The 16,305-nt window shown below is 46.1% G+C and overlaps 1 protein-coding gene across 1 annotated transcript in view; it reads left to right on the top strand.

Annotated features, from left to right (window-relative positions):
* Window positions 1-15,828, top strand: part of VXN (vexin) — a 29,572-nt gene extending 13,744 nt beyond the window's left edge. Inside the window, exons 4-7 of the mRNA XM_045002909.1 lie at window positions 1,612-1,759; window positions 7,188-7,249; window positions 8,631-8,719; window positions 11,799-15,828. Coding sequence (XP_044858844.1) covers window positions 1,612-1,759; window positions 7,188-7,249; window positions 8,631-8,719; window positions 11,799-11,985 — 486 coding nt within the window. The 3' untranslated portion in view covers window positions 11,986-15,828. The remainder of the gene's footprint in view (window positions 1-1,611; window positions 1,760-7,187; window positions 7,250-8,630; window positions 8,720-11,798) is intronic.
* The last annotated feature ends 477 nt before the right edge of the window (window positions 15,829-16,305 follow it).

Raw genomic sequence — 16,305 nt, 5'->3', positions numbered from 1 at the left:
AAGTTCCTCCAGTCTGACAGAAGGGTGTAACACATCCTCTGTCATACATCCGGGGAAGAGCAATCCGCTCCATACCCTGTCCCCAGTGCCGGGGAGAAAAGATCACACATCTGGCCTCTGGCAGAGCAAGGAGGAAAGCGAAATCCATAGTTGAGGGTCTGAATGGAGAATGCCCTGCCAGCAGCAGCTTCATCCAATTAATAATGGTGCAGTCTGCATGTCTCTGCTGACCAAATTGTGGCAGTGTGTGATGGGGCCTCTGATAACCAGGTTCCAAACCATCCGGGGTTTTGTTACAGCTTGGATTGCATGCACCTTTAGTCACAGCTGATGCAGATCCTCAAGAATGTGGATAATGTGCTCTTATCATCAAACTCCACTTAATATGTGGGCACAGCATTTGGGAGTTTGCAGAGTGTGAGTAGCTGCTACAGAGGGCCTGGGAGATTGCAGCAACTACATGAAAGCCAGTAGTGACTGCTTGAGCTGCAGCAAGAGGCCTACGGCTATTGGCATCCTTGGAATCAGGATTTAAATCAGCTGGAGCTGTCTGGAAGAGGGCTGGTAAATATTTTCAAATGCCTGGGAGAAGCTGAGAACCAGTTTCAGGAGCTCTGCAAGGCCTCATGGGGGAACCCTCGAACCCCAGCCTCCAGCACACCCCACGAGGCTGAAGCCTGCAACCCAGGCACCCCCATAGGATTGAAGCCCCGAACACTGGAGTGCCCCATGGGGCTGAAGCCCTGAGAACCATCATTGCAGCTGAAGCATGAAGCCCCAAATGCAGGGTGCGGGGAATCCAGGAAATAATCTATGAGAATTTAAACCCTCCCCGTTTGTCGTCTTTGCCCACTACTGCCTTTCTTCTTGCATTCTCTCCTCGTCTTCTGGGAGAGAAAAGCAGAGCTGAGAGCACGAAGGTCTCCCCTCACGCTACCGTTCTGCCTCACATAGGCAGCATGGCCATCCCAGAGAAAAACTAAGGTGTAGGGGCCAGTGGTGCAATGGATAATGTGTCTGACTATGGCTCGGGAGAGTGCATGGTTGACTCCTGCCTGGTTTGTGGCGTGTGCCTTCACCCCTCTTGTGGCAGCCCAGCTTCTGAGCTCCCCTTTGACCTCTTCCAAGCAAAAGCAAGCTCGTTGTGCTCTTCAAGGGGCCACTAAAGCAAGGAACCACATGTACACCCCTGTAGTCTATGGAGAGGATGCTCCCACTGAGACGAACGGGGAAGAAGTCTGCCCAAGGTACAAGGCTATGAAGAATTATATCCACAGTGTTTCAAATTGGGCATCCAAAAACCAGTGTTTTCAAAATCAGTTGTCATTTTTAAAATGTTCACTTTTGCCCTTGAGATAAATACGGAAAGATGCACATACATATTGCAACTGCAAAGAGAATGCAGGTTATTTTCCACCGTGTTTATCATTCCTCATGCTCACACTTCAAAATCAAAATATTCCCCTTTCATTTATGGGGAAACAAGTTGAAGGACTAAATGCAACAGAACCAATGACAGAGATTCCACTGTAATGACTCGAATGCCTTACATTCATACCTAGGTCCAACGAAGGATGTTTGTAATTGGACAGTTTTGTCTCTTTCCCGTAGGTGGTGACAGTGTCTGATTATCGGCCCTACAGGACAGAGGACTTGCTTCCAAGCCAAGGTGATCTCACCCAAGTCCTGTACAAAGATGTGGTGAGGAACTTTGGCCGCTTGCAGAATGAACAGGAAGGATTCTGTCCTGCCAAGCACAGTAAGTCCTCAGCTATGACTTCGTTACTCTGCCATCTCTGTGCTGATTGCTCAGAACATTGTTTGATGTTGCAGCCTTCTAGTTGCATGAAGTTTTCATTAAAATGGGTATTTATCTCAAAAAAATTCTGTGCCAAAAAATTAAAAATTCTTCAAAATTCTGCATATTTTATTTGTCAAAATAACACAATGTAAAGATGCCCTTTTGTATTATTTTGGTAATTTATTTCAAAATACCTATCAACAGCTATTTCTGTAACAATACAGACAACAAAGATGATTCAGAAAATGTTTTTTGACAAATAGATTCCTTACTAGGCATATTTATAGAGAACTCTGAGTAATAATTAATTTAAACTACAATACTGAAATGTATTTCCCGCACCCCTCAAGGGCACTGCAAAGGCTTCAGGGAGTCAGGGATAGCCAAGGAGCATGTGTCCTTGCACCCCTCCCTCACCCACTGCTCCTCCACCCATCCTTACGTGTCCCTGAACCTCCTTCCCCCATCCCCATGTATCCCTGCACCCCCACTCTGATACCTCTCCCCCCAACCCCATGTGGCCCTGCTCCCCCTTTCAACCTCACCTACTCAGCCCCCACCCATCTGTCCCCCCAACTACCCCTTCTAAACCCCATTCTGTGACCCCCCAGGAGCTCCATGTCTGTCCCCCCATATCCTGTGCCTCCTAACCTGGCCCTATGGCCAGGCCACTGTGAAAAAGGCAGCCTTTTCTCTTCCCTATCCACAGCTGGTGCTGGCCCATGAGCAGCTGCTCTCTGTTCTGGTACCACAGTGGCCCCTGGTGGGTGAAAGGCATAACCACAGTACCTTTCTTGAAGAATGTATTTTCTGTGGAAAAAAATTCTGCATGGCAAATGAATTCTGCACATGTGCAATGGCACAGAATTCCTCCAGAAGTACAAAACAGGTCAGCTGTTTCTGAGAACCAGGCAAGAGAGAGAAATTTTTTTTGCCATTGTTAAAAAATTCTTGCAACTTTTTTTTTGAACAGTTCTAAGTGCCCTTGTGCTTTGCAGCAGAGTCATGAAACTTGGCAGAGAGGTGGTCTGTGTGTCATGAATGTGCCCTTAGCTACTCATGACAATCCACCCAAATTTGGTCAAGTTCTAAGCCTTTGAAAAAACACAGTTCACACATGATCAGTAGAGACTTCATAGATTTCACTGAGCCTGCTCAAGCCTGACAGGGGTGCACATTCACTGTGACCATCCCCAACTCCAGCCCAGAGCTACTGGGGCTCAGAAGGACTTTCCCTGTGGCTGTAATGGGTACTCCAGGCCTAGTTGAGGCCAGACACTGGAACTGATAGCAGGGAGCCTTTCCGTCCTGTGCTATCAGTGAGCCCCCTGCACCCAGGCAGTTTGAAAGAGGCAGCATCTGATTTGAATGAAGAAGAGACAAACGCTGGGCCAGCAAGGAGGGAAAGGAGTAGATAGGGACAAGGAGTCTGGGGAGACTGGGACTAGAGGTGGGGAGAAACTATGACTGGTATTGGCTGGGCAAGGAGACTAGGAGCTGGAGAGGGGAGGCAGGAACTAGGAGCCAATTACGGGGAAAGGGGAGGCTGGGCTGGTTGGGCAAGGACACTGGGACTGGGAGCCACTGAGGGAAATGATGGGGAACTGAGAGCCAGTTGGCTGGGAGTTGGGAAACATAGATAGGATAGTAGCTCGAGAGGAGACTGACTGGACAAGGGGACTCGGACTAGGAACCAATGAAGGGTGAAAGGGGGGAATGAGACAGATCTGACAAGGAGCTGGAGCGTGAGGAAAGAATTGGGAGTGGCTGGGCAAAGAGACTAGAGCCTGGTCTACACTAGGCGTTTAAATCGGTTTTAGGAGCGTAAAACCGATTTAACGCCAAAACCGTCCACACTAGGAGGCACCTTATATCGATTTTAATGGCTCTTTAAACCGGTTTCTGTACTCCTCCCTAACGAGAGGAGTAACGCTAGTATCGGTATTAACATATTGGATTAGGGTTAGTGTGGACGCTGATCGACGGTATTGGCCTCCGGGAGCTATCCCACAGTGCACCAGTGACCGCTCTGGACCGCAATCTGAACTCGGATGCAGTGGTCAGGTAAACAGGAAAAGCCCCGCGAACTTTTGAATATTTCCTGTTTGCCCAGCGTGGAGCTCCGATCAGCACAGGTGGCGATGCAGTCCGAAATCAAAATAAAAAAAGAGCTCCCGCATGGACCATGCGGATGTGATCGCTGTAAGGGCAGGCAAATCCGTTCTATCAGCGCTCTGTTACAGAAGATGAAATTCAGAATCCTTTTTTAAAAATCTCCAGACAGACGCCATAGCAGGGACTCAGCGCACTGCAGCGTGACAAGCGTAACGGAAAGCCAAAGAATCAAATGGATGCGCATGGACTGGAGGACTGAAGCTATCCCACAGTTCCTGCAGCCTCCGAAAATTATTTGCATTCTTGGCTGAGCTCCAAATGCTTCTAGGGTCAAACACAGTGTCCACGGGTCAGGGCATAGCTTGGCAATCTACTCACCCACCCCCCACCCACCCCCAGAAGCGAAAGGTAAAACAATCCTCTGACTCTTTTACATGTCACCCTATCTTTACTGAATGCTGCAGATAGACGCGATAGTGCAGCACTCAACACCAACATCCTTGCTCCCCCCCCCCCGCCATGGGCGGCTGATGGTACAATACGATGGAAATCCATCCTCATCATCAGCATAAGCTGATCGTACAAAAAGATGGAAATCCATCCTCATCATCAGCCTCAGCTGATGGTACAAAAGGACTGGTAACCGTCCTCGTCATCAGCCTATTGGCCCTAATTTTTTCTGGTGGATGGATGGTGCAATATGGCTGGTAACCATCCTCATCATAGCAACAGGGGGCTGAGCTCCATCAGCCCCCACCCTTCATGTGTAAAGAAAAGATTCAGTTGCCCCTGGACTAGCAGTGGGATGCTGGGCTTCTCTCCTACACACTGCTTAATGTCCTGTCTGGACTATCATAGCAGCTGGAGGCTGCCTTCCACTCATTTCTCACTAACAAGTCAGTGTGTCTTATTCCTGCATTCTTTATTAATTCATCACACAAGTGGGGGGACAATGCTACGGTAGCCAAGAAAGGCTGGGGGAAGAACGGAATCAACAGGTGGGGTTGTTACAGGAGCACCCCCTGTGAATAGCATACAGATAATAATTTCTGCAGGCTCTGACACAGAGCAGCTGTGCTCTCTGGTTCTATGATACGGTGGTTCTCTAGCACACTTGCCTATATTAGGCAGCACTGATTCTATTTTTAGATACCAAAAAGGAGGGATTGACTCAGGGAGTCATTCCCAATTTTTGCTTTTGCGCCCCTGGCTGATCGGCCAGGGGCACTTATGACAGCAGCTAATGGTACAAAACGATGGAAGGTGCAATATGGCTAGTAACCAATCTTGGCTTTTGCGCCCCTGGCTGATTGGCCAGGGGCACTAGCAGCAAATGGTACAAAAGGACTGGTAGCCATGATCATCCTCAGTTCCAATTTATGGAAGGATTTGGATGGTGCAATATGGCTAGTAACCATCTCTGCTGTCATGCAAAAGCAAAAGCATGCTTCTGTGTAGCGCTGCTGAATCGCCTCTGTGAGCGGCATCTAGTACACATACGGTGAGAGTCACAAACGGCAAAACAAGCTCCATGATTGCCATGCTATGGCATCTGCCAGGGCAATCCAGGGGAAAAAGGTGCGAAATGCTTGTCTGCCGTTGCTTTCCCAGACGAAGGAGTGACTGACGACATTTACCCAGAACCACCCGCGACAATGATTTTTGCCCCATCAGGCACTGGGATCTCAACCCGGAAGTTCCAAGGGGCGGGGGAGGCTGCGGGAACTATGGGATAGCTAGGGAATAGCTACCCACAGTGCAACGCTCCAGAAATCGACGCTAGCCACGGACCATGGACGCACACCACCGATTTAATGTGCTTAGTATGGCCGCGCTCCACCCGATTTTATAAATTCTGTTTTACAAAACCGGTTTATGCACATTTGGAATAATCCCGTAGTGTAGACGTACCCTAGGACTAGAGCCAGGGAGAGGTAGGAGGCTGGGGCAAGGAGGCAGAGACTTAAGCTAGGTCTACACTGGGGGGTGGGTCATTGACCTAAGATACACAACTTCAGCTACACGAATAGCATAGCTGAAGTCGGCGTATCTTAGGTCGATTTACCTGGCCGTGAAGACGGCGGCGAGTCAACTGCTGCTGCTCCCCCGTCGACTCCGCTTCTTCCTCTCCCCGCGGTGGAGTTCTGGAGTCAACGGCAGAGCGATCGAGGATTGATTTTATCGCGTCTACACTAGACACGATAATCGATCCCCGATAGATCAATCACTACCCACCGATCCGGTGGGTAGTGTAGACGTACCCACAGATCAGATGAGGAGTTTTAGGAGTAAGACTAGGATTGAGGGACAGTAGAGGAGGGTGAGGGAGAAATCAAACAAGGAGCCAGGAGAGGGGTACTGGGACTGGCAGGCAGGGAGAGTGGGACTGGGATGAGAAGCCTGAGGAATGGGTAGGTGAGGGGAATGAGACAGGTACAAGGAGTCAGGGATGGGAAAAAAGGCAGGACTAGGAGAAGGACAGGTTGGAGGGTATGGAGCAGACTGGGACAAGCTTGTGGGAAATGGGCAGAAGTGTCTGTGTCCACCAGAACGCATTCCCCTCCAGACCCTGGAATGGAACTCAAGATTCCTGAGTCTCACCATTGCTCTGCTATCAACAAATATCTGCACTCTCCTACCTCTCTAGATCTGGTCCACACAGAGGATGACAAGCTACTTCTATCTGTTGCTCCTTGGCTCAAATGGAGGCGATCCAACCCTGCTGATGAACCACATGGGTGTCAATATGATGCCATACGATGGAATCTCTGTTTTTACTATTTGCTTTTTAAAAAAAAAATCTAGGAAAATACACACACAAAAACAATGTTAAAAGAACATTATTAAGGTAGCAAAAAGTGAAGCTCTCAAAAGTATGAAATGCCTGAATTGAGGGAGGTGGGGGAAATGCTCTTTGCAGCTTCCTTTTTTGCCTCCACACAAGGCCATGCACAATGAAACATGGAGTAAGGACGTGAAGGTTTGGTCCATTGTTAATAGCTGAAGTTACCATTTCAAAAGCCAAAGAATGGGAGATTGAGTGATTTTGCCCTACCACATTGCAAGTCTACTTTAGCAATTCCAAGTCCTCCCATTCCTGTATAACAAAAGGTAGTCAGCCCTTTTGTGATATAGATCTTTGCAACTGGCCATAGTGAAATCTAATAGGACTATTACTCTAATTACTGGCTCTTTCCACATAATCTTTTAATTACACAAAGTCCAAGGGAAAAATAATTACCAATAATGGCATCTTAATTATGCATTGCAGTGGGAATTTCTGAACAAGAGTCATCAAAGTCCTGTGATAACCAGTCGGATGGAAAATCTTCTGTAAGTAAAATTCAGTAAGACCAGCTACCTGTATGTGATGTGCTTTAAACTAGCACATGAAATTCAATGGTGAGAAGTGCAAACTAATGTACACTGGAAAAAATAATCCCAGCTAGATAAATGATTGGTTCTAAAATGCTCGTTACAACCAGAGAAAGTGATCTTTTAATCACCGTGGATAGCTCTCTGAAAAACGTCTGCTCAAAGCGCAGCAGCAGTCAAAAAGACTAAGACTATGTTAGTAACTATTAGGAAAGGGATAAAAAATAAGACAGAAAATATGATAATTGCACTGTATTCACAGTGTGAGCATACCATGGATTCATACTGTGCCCAGTTCTGGTCACCCTATCTCAAAAAGGATATAGTGGAACTGGAAAAGGTTCAGAGATGGGAAACAAAGAGGATCAAGGGTATGGAACAGCTTCCATATGAGGAGAGACTAAAAAAGATTTGAGCTGTTCATCTTAGAAAAGAGATGACTAAAGGGATATATGGTAGAGGTCTATAAAATCATGAATGGTGTGAAAACAGTGAATAGAGAATTTACTTTTTCACCCAATACAAAAATCACGTCACCTACCTGCATTTAAACTGGTCAAATTGGACTAGATTCGCAAAAGTAATGTCTGACATTTTTAATGATTGCTTCTTGGAACAACCCTAGAAAACACAAGAAGGAAGGTCTAGTCTTCTCAGTTTAATCCTATGTGACACACATAAATTGGTTTAAGAAAAGTGGAGCCACTAAATAATAGTGACCACAGTGAATTAAGTCCAACATCCTCAGCAAAACTAGCCCCTCTAGTTGTAGCCTGAAGTAGCGGTAGTAATAATACCTCGCTCTTATCTAGCCCTTTTCATCAGTAGGTCTCCAGGTGCTTCACAAAGGAGGTCAGGATCATTATCCCCACTTTACAGGCACAGTCAGGGCCCAATATGGAGTTGCACCCACTAACAGCAGGTGAGTAGTTGTCCCTCAGTACTGAAGAAATGATTTACCAAAAAGCAATGAAACCTACAGGGTTTTTTTAGGCATCAGTCTCACAACCCTTGTTCACACAAGTAATCCTTGCTCACAAGAGTGCCTCTATAGAAGTTCCATTCTATGCATCCGAAGAAGTGAGCTGTAGCTCACGAAAGCTCATGCTGAAATAAATTTGTTAGTCTCTAAGGTGCCACAAGTACTCCTGTTCTTTTTGCGGATATAGACTAACACGGCTGCTACTCTGAAATCTATAGAAGTGACTATTCATATTAGTAAGGATTATTTTGTGGTTAAGGGTTTAAAAACCTCTCCCCTTAAGTCCCCAAGTAACCTGCAGTCCCCATTCATTAGAGAAATGTGTAGAAGTTTCTTAATGACCTTTTTCTTCCCCAGCAACCTTCGACATCCCCAGTCACCCATATCACAGTGAAACGGGCTGCAGCCATAGAGCCAGCTATACAGGACAGTGCTTCTGCAGAAGAGTAAGTCAGTCCTCTTTCACTATATCCACCCACTCTTAGTGCAGTTCTGCCTGGGGCTTTAAGGCTCTGTCTGTAAGGAAAAGCAGCAGGTGGCCCAGAGTGTAGGTCATCAATTCACACACACATATACAAAAAGTCAGTTGCAAATTACCCATGACTGGAGTAATAAATCTCAATGATCTATAGTAGATGAGTAATTAATTTCCAAAATATTTGCCTAAGGTGTTATTTTATTGATTATGCACTATAAACCTAGGCTATTTTAAGCGTGGGACATATGTCAATTTAATTTCTCTTGCTTAATCAGAAAAAAAGTTAATGATGTCTGAGTAATTATTTATAAAAAGAACAGGAGTACTTGTGGCACCTTAGAGACTAACACATTTAAGGTGCCACAAGTACTCCTGTTCTTTTTGCTGATACAGACTAACACGGCTGCTACTCTGAAACCTAATTATTTATAAACATCTAACTAGTGTGACATCATGAGTCCAATTTACTCAAGCCAAGGTCTCCCTTAGAAAGAAAAAGAAATAGCCATGGTCAGTATGTGGAGATACTGGGCCAAGTTCTGCTCTTGATTACATCCTTCAGACCCCTGGATTACATGACTTCAGACTGAAGTCATCTGCAGAATTTAGCCCAAAGCACTGAGCCACCATAAGATGCAGTTTCCTTATATTTTCTAAATAGATAATTATATTAAATAGAAAATGGCTCCTCTGGGCCAATTGGACTCCTCACGTAAATTAATCTGTCAATCAAGTTACATCAGAGATGAATGTAGATAAATGGATTGCTATGTGGAGGCAGTAACAACCAGCCCATATTTATTCTCATCATTATTTAGACATGTCATGGGCATGCCTTTACACTCAAATTATAAACCTGGGGGCTGTTCCTCTGGTGTATCTCCACTGAAATAGATGGAGCTACACCAGTTTACATCAGCAGAGGATCTGGCCTATGGTCCCTGCTGCAGAGATCTTACAATCTAAGGATGTCACAAACACTACTGGGCCTAGTGCTTACCACCAGACTTAGGGGCTGTCTACACGGGAGTTGGCGATGTGAATTCCAGCTTGAACAGGCATACCTGTGCTAGCTCTGATCAAGCCAGTGTGCTAAAAATAGAAATGAAGCCGCGGTGGTACCAGTGGTGGGAGGGGTTAGCTGTCCTGAGTGTGTACCTACAGTCTTGGATAGGATATTACTCAGGGCGGTTAGCCCTTCCCACCACACACATTGCTATGACTACTCTTTATCTTTAGCAAGCTAGCTTGATCAGAACTAGCATGTGTATGTCTACTTAAGTGGGAAATTACACCTCCAGCTCCAGTGTAGGCATACCCATAGTTAAGGCTAAGATTTTGTCATGGTTATTTTTAGTAAAAGTCACGGACAGGTCACGGGCAACAAACAAAAATTCACAGAAGCCGTGACCTGTCCGTGACTTTTGCTGCTGCAGCTCCATGGCTTCCTGTGCCGCTGTGTTGTCTGGGAGCTGTGGGTTCCCCCTCCACCCATGGTGGCTGGGAGCTGCAGGGTGACCATATTCCCAAAGAGAAAATGGGACACCCCCAGCCGCTTGCCTGAGGTGTTCCCTTTCCCCCGCACAAGGCTGTTGCCCATCGCTGGAACCCCGAGGGCCTGCTCAGGAGTCTGTCACCTGTCGCTGAACCTTGCAGGGGGCCCCCTGTTGCTGGAACCCTGCCAGGGCCCCATTGGCTGCCAGCTCCAGAGTCCTGCAGCCCCTGGAGCTGAAGCAGAGAATGTCATGGAGGTCTCTGGAAGTCACAGATTCTGTGATTTCCATGACCTCCGTGACATAAACGTAGCCTTTCCCATAGTCCAGTGTTTCCCAAACTTGGGATGCCGCTTGTGTAGGGAAAGCCCCTGGCAGGCCGGGATGGTTTGTTTGCCTGCTGTGTCCTCAGGTCCTGCTGATCGCAGCTCCCACTGGCCATGGTTCACCGCTCCAGGCCAATGGGAGCTGCTGGAAGCGGCGGCCAGTACATCCTTCAGTCCGTGTCGCTTCCAGCAGTTCCCATTGGCCTGGAGCAGCAAACCGCAGCCAGTGGGAGCTGCGATTGGCCAGACCTGCGGACGCGGCAGGTAAACAAACTGGCCCAGCCCGCCAGGGGTTTTCCCTACACAAGTGGCATCCCAAGTTTGGGAAACACTGCCATAGTCCATTGGCTTTAATGGGGAGTAGTAAACACTGTACCCATTAGTGTTTTCAGGATTGGGTTGTAATGTAGGATGTGATCCCGCAACCCCATGAATATTCAAACTCACATGAATATTCAAACAAGGAAGTGATAGAATTGAAGTAATTGGACTAGACTGGGGGGTAAAGGCCCCACCAGGGGTCAGTCTATCAAGAACTTGCTTCTGGGTCAGGTGCAGAGCATGGCCCCTGCTCTCTAGATACTCCCACCTTGCAAATAAATGGATGAGAAGGAGGCAGAAAGGGGAAGGGAATGGGCAGAGCCTCCTGGGCCTCTCTTCTTGCTGATTTGAACGGAAGGCCAGGCTGAGAGGGAAATAATCTGCACTCTTTCCAGAGCTGCAGTCACTTCTCCTGGAGCAAGAGGGAAGAAAAGGAATTGTGGGGCAGACCAGTCACGAGCTGGCCCTTAGTCGGGGCTGCGTCTCGGCTCAGTCTAGCCTATTGAGACTGATGTCATGAGCAGGGAGGTTTGTGGAATCAAGCCTCTAGACATGACAACAATGAGGTCAAAGAGGAGTCAAAGGAAGAGGTGAGGTTTGCACAAAATACAGTCCAGCTGTCACTCAGTTTTGCAGTGTTAGTTTCACTATTTTAATTGTATTTATATTTAATCCGTATTTTGCTCACTTGGCACAGAGGGTCAGTGTTGGAGAGAGTCGAAAGAACAGGAGGCTGGAAGAGGGATCTGCTTATAACAAATGTAATTACATCCCAGTTTAAGCAGCTCTTTTCCTTATGTTAAAGCAAGGTTATTTCAGCTTGTTTAGTTAGTCATTGAAAATACAAATGAACCTCGCAAAGGGCCACAAGAGAGAAACATTTTGTGTGTCCTGCTTTGTTCTCTAGCCATAGACGGCACTCGAGGAAGAACACTGAGCATGACTTAACCCTCGCCCCAGAAGCAGATGCCTCTTTACCTTTGACTGGCAACAACTTGTGCGGAACACCCAGCATCCTGAGGAAAATGTGGATGAAGCACAAGAAGAAATCAGAATATCTGGGGGCAACAAACAGTGCCTTTGAGGCCGACTGACAAGCCTCAGCTTTGCTTTTGCAGGATGAATATTCCTTTAGCAAGGGCAGAAGGCTTCAGGATTTCCCTAGGGATGGATGTAACTCTGTTGATGAATATCTGAGGACATAACATTACTTGTGCTATTCAGGGCATTTGCCTAACCCGGATAGATGGAAGGATAATGGAGATAAAAGGTGAATATGAGTTAATTCAACAGCCATATTTTATTGGAATATTTCTGATACCAGTACAGTTGTAACAGATTCCACCTTTGATTTGCTAATGCTAAAACTACTGTTGACTCATTCTGTCCTAATTAACTTAGATTCACAAAGAGAAAAGCCTACAAGAAGCTTTGTATATTCCTATGAGACCTCATATCAATGACGATGTGCCATTAAAGCCAAGTCCTGCTGTTCATTTTGTACCACTGCCACCACTGAATTCACGCTCTCCCCAATGTCATTTTCTCTGAGGTACAAGAGTTAAAAACCAAACCTTAAATCAGGTACACTTTGCTGACGGACATCCACCAGTACATTTTTATTCACTTTTGATGTTTATTAGACAGGAGTAAACAAAGGGAGGGTGAGACAGAACTGAGGTTATTTAAGCACTTAGCTCCCATTGATTTCAATGGAAGTTAGGCACCTACAAATACCTTTGAGGCTCTGGGCCTGAGTGACTTCCAGGTGCATATTTACTGAAACTCTGATCCATGACAAATGATCAGTCTATTAAAATTTCCTGTCCAGATCAAACTGTACCAACAATGGCACATCAAATACAGACACTTTGTTCTGAAGAACCTGCTCAAGTGCTAGGTATAACTGTAATATGTAACTTTGTGCTACAGAAAATTTCACCATGTGCATGTGATGCTAGGAGGCAAGAAAGGATGTGTAGATTGCAAAACTGGACTACTCGGTAAAGTAGGTTTGTTCTCAAGAGGCCTGATCCTATAAGCCAGTGTTTCTCAACCTTTTTGATACCAAGGACCAGCTTCCTGCCTTCCTAAACTGCATCAGGGAGATCGCAGGAACCAGCGCCAGTCCACGTACCGGTCATTGAGAAACACTGCTGTAAGCTAATGACTTTAATGGGATTGCTCAAATGGAGGAAAATTGCTGACTATGCATTTCTCTCAGTTTAGGAGCTGCCAACCTTGTTTCCTTTTCTCTGTCCCAGAGGAAAATATGCAAAAATTGAAAGAATGACAAATCCTGGGCCCAATCTTGCAGCCCTAAATCACATGAATATTCCTAATGGTTATTGCAGGATCAGGTCCTTCATTTGCCAGAATGAAGGGATTTAAATTTGTCCCAGTGCAGGACTCCAACATGATTTTGTCTGACGCACACCTCCCTGTGAACAAAATGAACACCTACAAGGATGAGCTTTTGCATCTCAATCTTAATGCTCTAAGACTTACATTTAAATAAAAAGTTGTGCAAATGTGTTCATAACTCTACACTTTAACAAATATTTCTACAGGCATCTCTTGTGAGGCAAGCTAGAGGTAGCCTAGAGTCTCAGAGTCAGAAAGTGATCAAAAGATGATGTCAAATGCCAGCAATATGTGATCAGACTATTCCTAATAAAGGAAATGTGACAGCTGAAAAGTAAGACACACGTCCCCATTTGCATTTGTTAGAGGAAAAATGTCCTCAGTTTTTTAAATCTTTGAATGACTCCTACAGCCAGAGGCTAAAATAAGGTGGTGCAAGGGACTGTGCAACTCCCCTTCTCTGTCTTGAGCTAGCATCTCTGCCCCACCCCACCCAGCTCCTCCTCAGCTCATGTGGTAAGAGCTCCCCATTCTTTTTAGGGCCATCCAACCTAGAGAGTACCAATACTAAGCCGTCAGCAAACTGGTCAAATCCATCACACCTATTGTCTTTAAGAAGACTGTAGGAGAGACATGGAGCAGCTTGAAAGTGCTTGTTAAAAACAGTCTACCGCGATGTTTCCTTTTCAGCAGATACAGATCCCACTCCAGGGTCTTATATCAAGCTTTAACAGTGAGAAACTAGACCTTCATAATGTACCTCTGCTATCCAGTGCACTTGGCCTCCGTCACAGCTGCGTCCTTTAGAAAGAGGTGCTGAATTGCTCTAGAAAACCTTTGAAAATCGTTGTTTAGAAACAATTCAGCCTAACATGTCATTTTCTTTCTTGCATTTCTCTTTGCTTTTTCTTTCTTACTAAAGGCAAAATGCTCTCTGGTCCAGGATCCACACACAGACTCAGTCCAGAAGAGTGGATCCCGCACATGGGAAAGAAGCAGATTTCTCTGCATGCTCCATGTAAGATGTGAAGAGAGCCTGTAGCCCTGCCTCAAAAGGCCCAGACTCTGCCCATGTTTTCTGCTGAAATAGGATAGTAGCCAGGTGTTAAAGGGGTGGGCTGCCGGGCAGTGCAATGGGAGAAGGCATCTGATGCTGAATGAAGGGAGACATCTCCAGTGCTGATGTCTGTGGCTGAACATTGCTGCTGAGCAACTTATTCACAGAAAGACCTGCAGCAGTTTATGCTATAGAAGTTCTGTAAACCAGAGAGGAGCATCCTCGCTGGAGTATTGTTAGCAGTGGCCCTAGCCTTTGAGCCATACCCTCAGTGCCTGTGCTTGGGGCCGTGCGTGAATTAGATCAGGGGCCATGGCTGTGGAGGAGCAGAGCTATTGCCAATTGCTCAGGAAAGCTGAGTGCAGTCTCACCAGCAAGGGATGCCATTAGCATTTAGCCTTCAGGAGATTTGTATGGAAACAAGCTTTATTCTGCAAAGGCACATCCACTTTGTAAAGCGTCTCGTACACTGGGAGTGCTGCACACCTAAACTGTAACACTCCTGGGGCATTATAACCCACCTGAAGTCAAAATCCTCTGTGACTACACTTGGTTGCAGTTTAAACAAAAGATCAGGATGATTTCTGCTAAGGAAGGGAAGACAGGAGCAGATTAATAATTTAACAAGATTATAACTCTTCTAGGGACTGATCAGATGATCACCCTCCAATCCTGTTGACCTCAGTGGGAACTGAGGGGGCTCAGCGCCTTGCAGGATCAAGCCATTAATGCAAATACTCTGAGAAATAAAAGACGATGAAAGAGAAACAACAATAACTTATTCTGGAAACAGAACTATTGCCACTAGAACTCTTTCCCAAGTTTTTCCACGAGGCACCAGCAGCTCTTCAATGATTTCCCCATCACGCCACTTCCCACAATTACCTAAGCTGTGCACATGGAAGCGCTATCATAGGCCTCAGCAAACATACACATGCTTAATTGTATCCACTCAGCTCAACAAGACCACTCAGCTGCGTAAAGTTAAGCATGTGCATACATATTTGCAGGATCTATGTCTATCAGCTCCCCTTCTTTAGGTCTAGTCTCTTTAGATTGAGCCAAACATAACAACAAAAAACACCTCACTAGTAACGACAGACTAACACGATGTGGGGAAACAGAGAGGGCTAATGCTCGCCTATCTGGTAACCTGATCCATACAGCTCCATCACGTTAGCCCCTAATCCAAAGCATCAAACGTATCTATTGAAAGGTCTATGTTTTAGCATTTGGGTCTGTTAAGTAGCAGCTTTGAGCAGTATGGGAAGAGGGGGATGGGGAAGAAGAGCTAATACATGCTGTACCTAACAGTCACTGTATCTTGCAATGTGTTGTATTTCTGTTCTCTTTTCATTTGTAAATGCAATCGGTGTGACAGTGGGGGACTGACAAACAGTGTAAATTATTCAATTTGTACTCCCAAAGGTACTGTGGTGATTTCTTGTATCGTAGCACGTATCTGTTTTATTGATTGAAATAAAGTATGTCCTCTTCATACAGAATAAAACAAATAGGTAGCACATGGCAGCATGTGGGTCTTGATTATTTTTAAAAAAAATGGATTCCTTTCATGGAAAATACAGGCAACTCTTGTGGTACCTTAGATCAGGGGTTCTCAAACTGTGGGTCGGAACCCCAAAGTGGGTCACGACCCCATTTTAATGGGGTCACCAAGGCTGGTGTTGGTGCAGGGCCTGAAGCCCAAGGCCCACTGCCCAGGGCTAAGGTTACATGCCCCCCCCCCACCCAGAGCAGAAGCCCTTGAGCTTCAGCTTTGCCTCCCCCTCTCCCTCCCTGCCCAAGTGAGATGAGTATTATCCTCTCCATTCAAGAGATGAGGAAAACCAAGGCAAAGATTTCCCAGTGTCCCACAAAGACTGTGGCAGAGCACAGAACTCCTGGTTCTGTGCCTTAACCTTAATAAAGCATAACACGCTGTGCTGAACCACAAAACAATCCGTGGCCTCAAGCCTACAGTCAGATCCACCAG

Source organism: Mauremys mutica, chromosome 2 (genome assembly GCF_020497125.1).
Source record: "Mauremys mutica isolate MM-2020 ecotype Southern chromosome 2, ASM2049712v1, whole genome shotgun sequence".
Classification (NCBI taxonomy): domain Eukaryota; kingdom Metazoa; phylum Chordata; order Testudines; family Geoemydidae; genus Mauremys; species Mauremys mutica.
The sequence above is the reverse complement of the archived record's forward strand: the minus strand, read 5'-3'. Positions and strand labels throughout refer to the sequence as shown.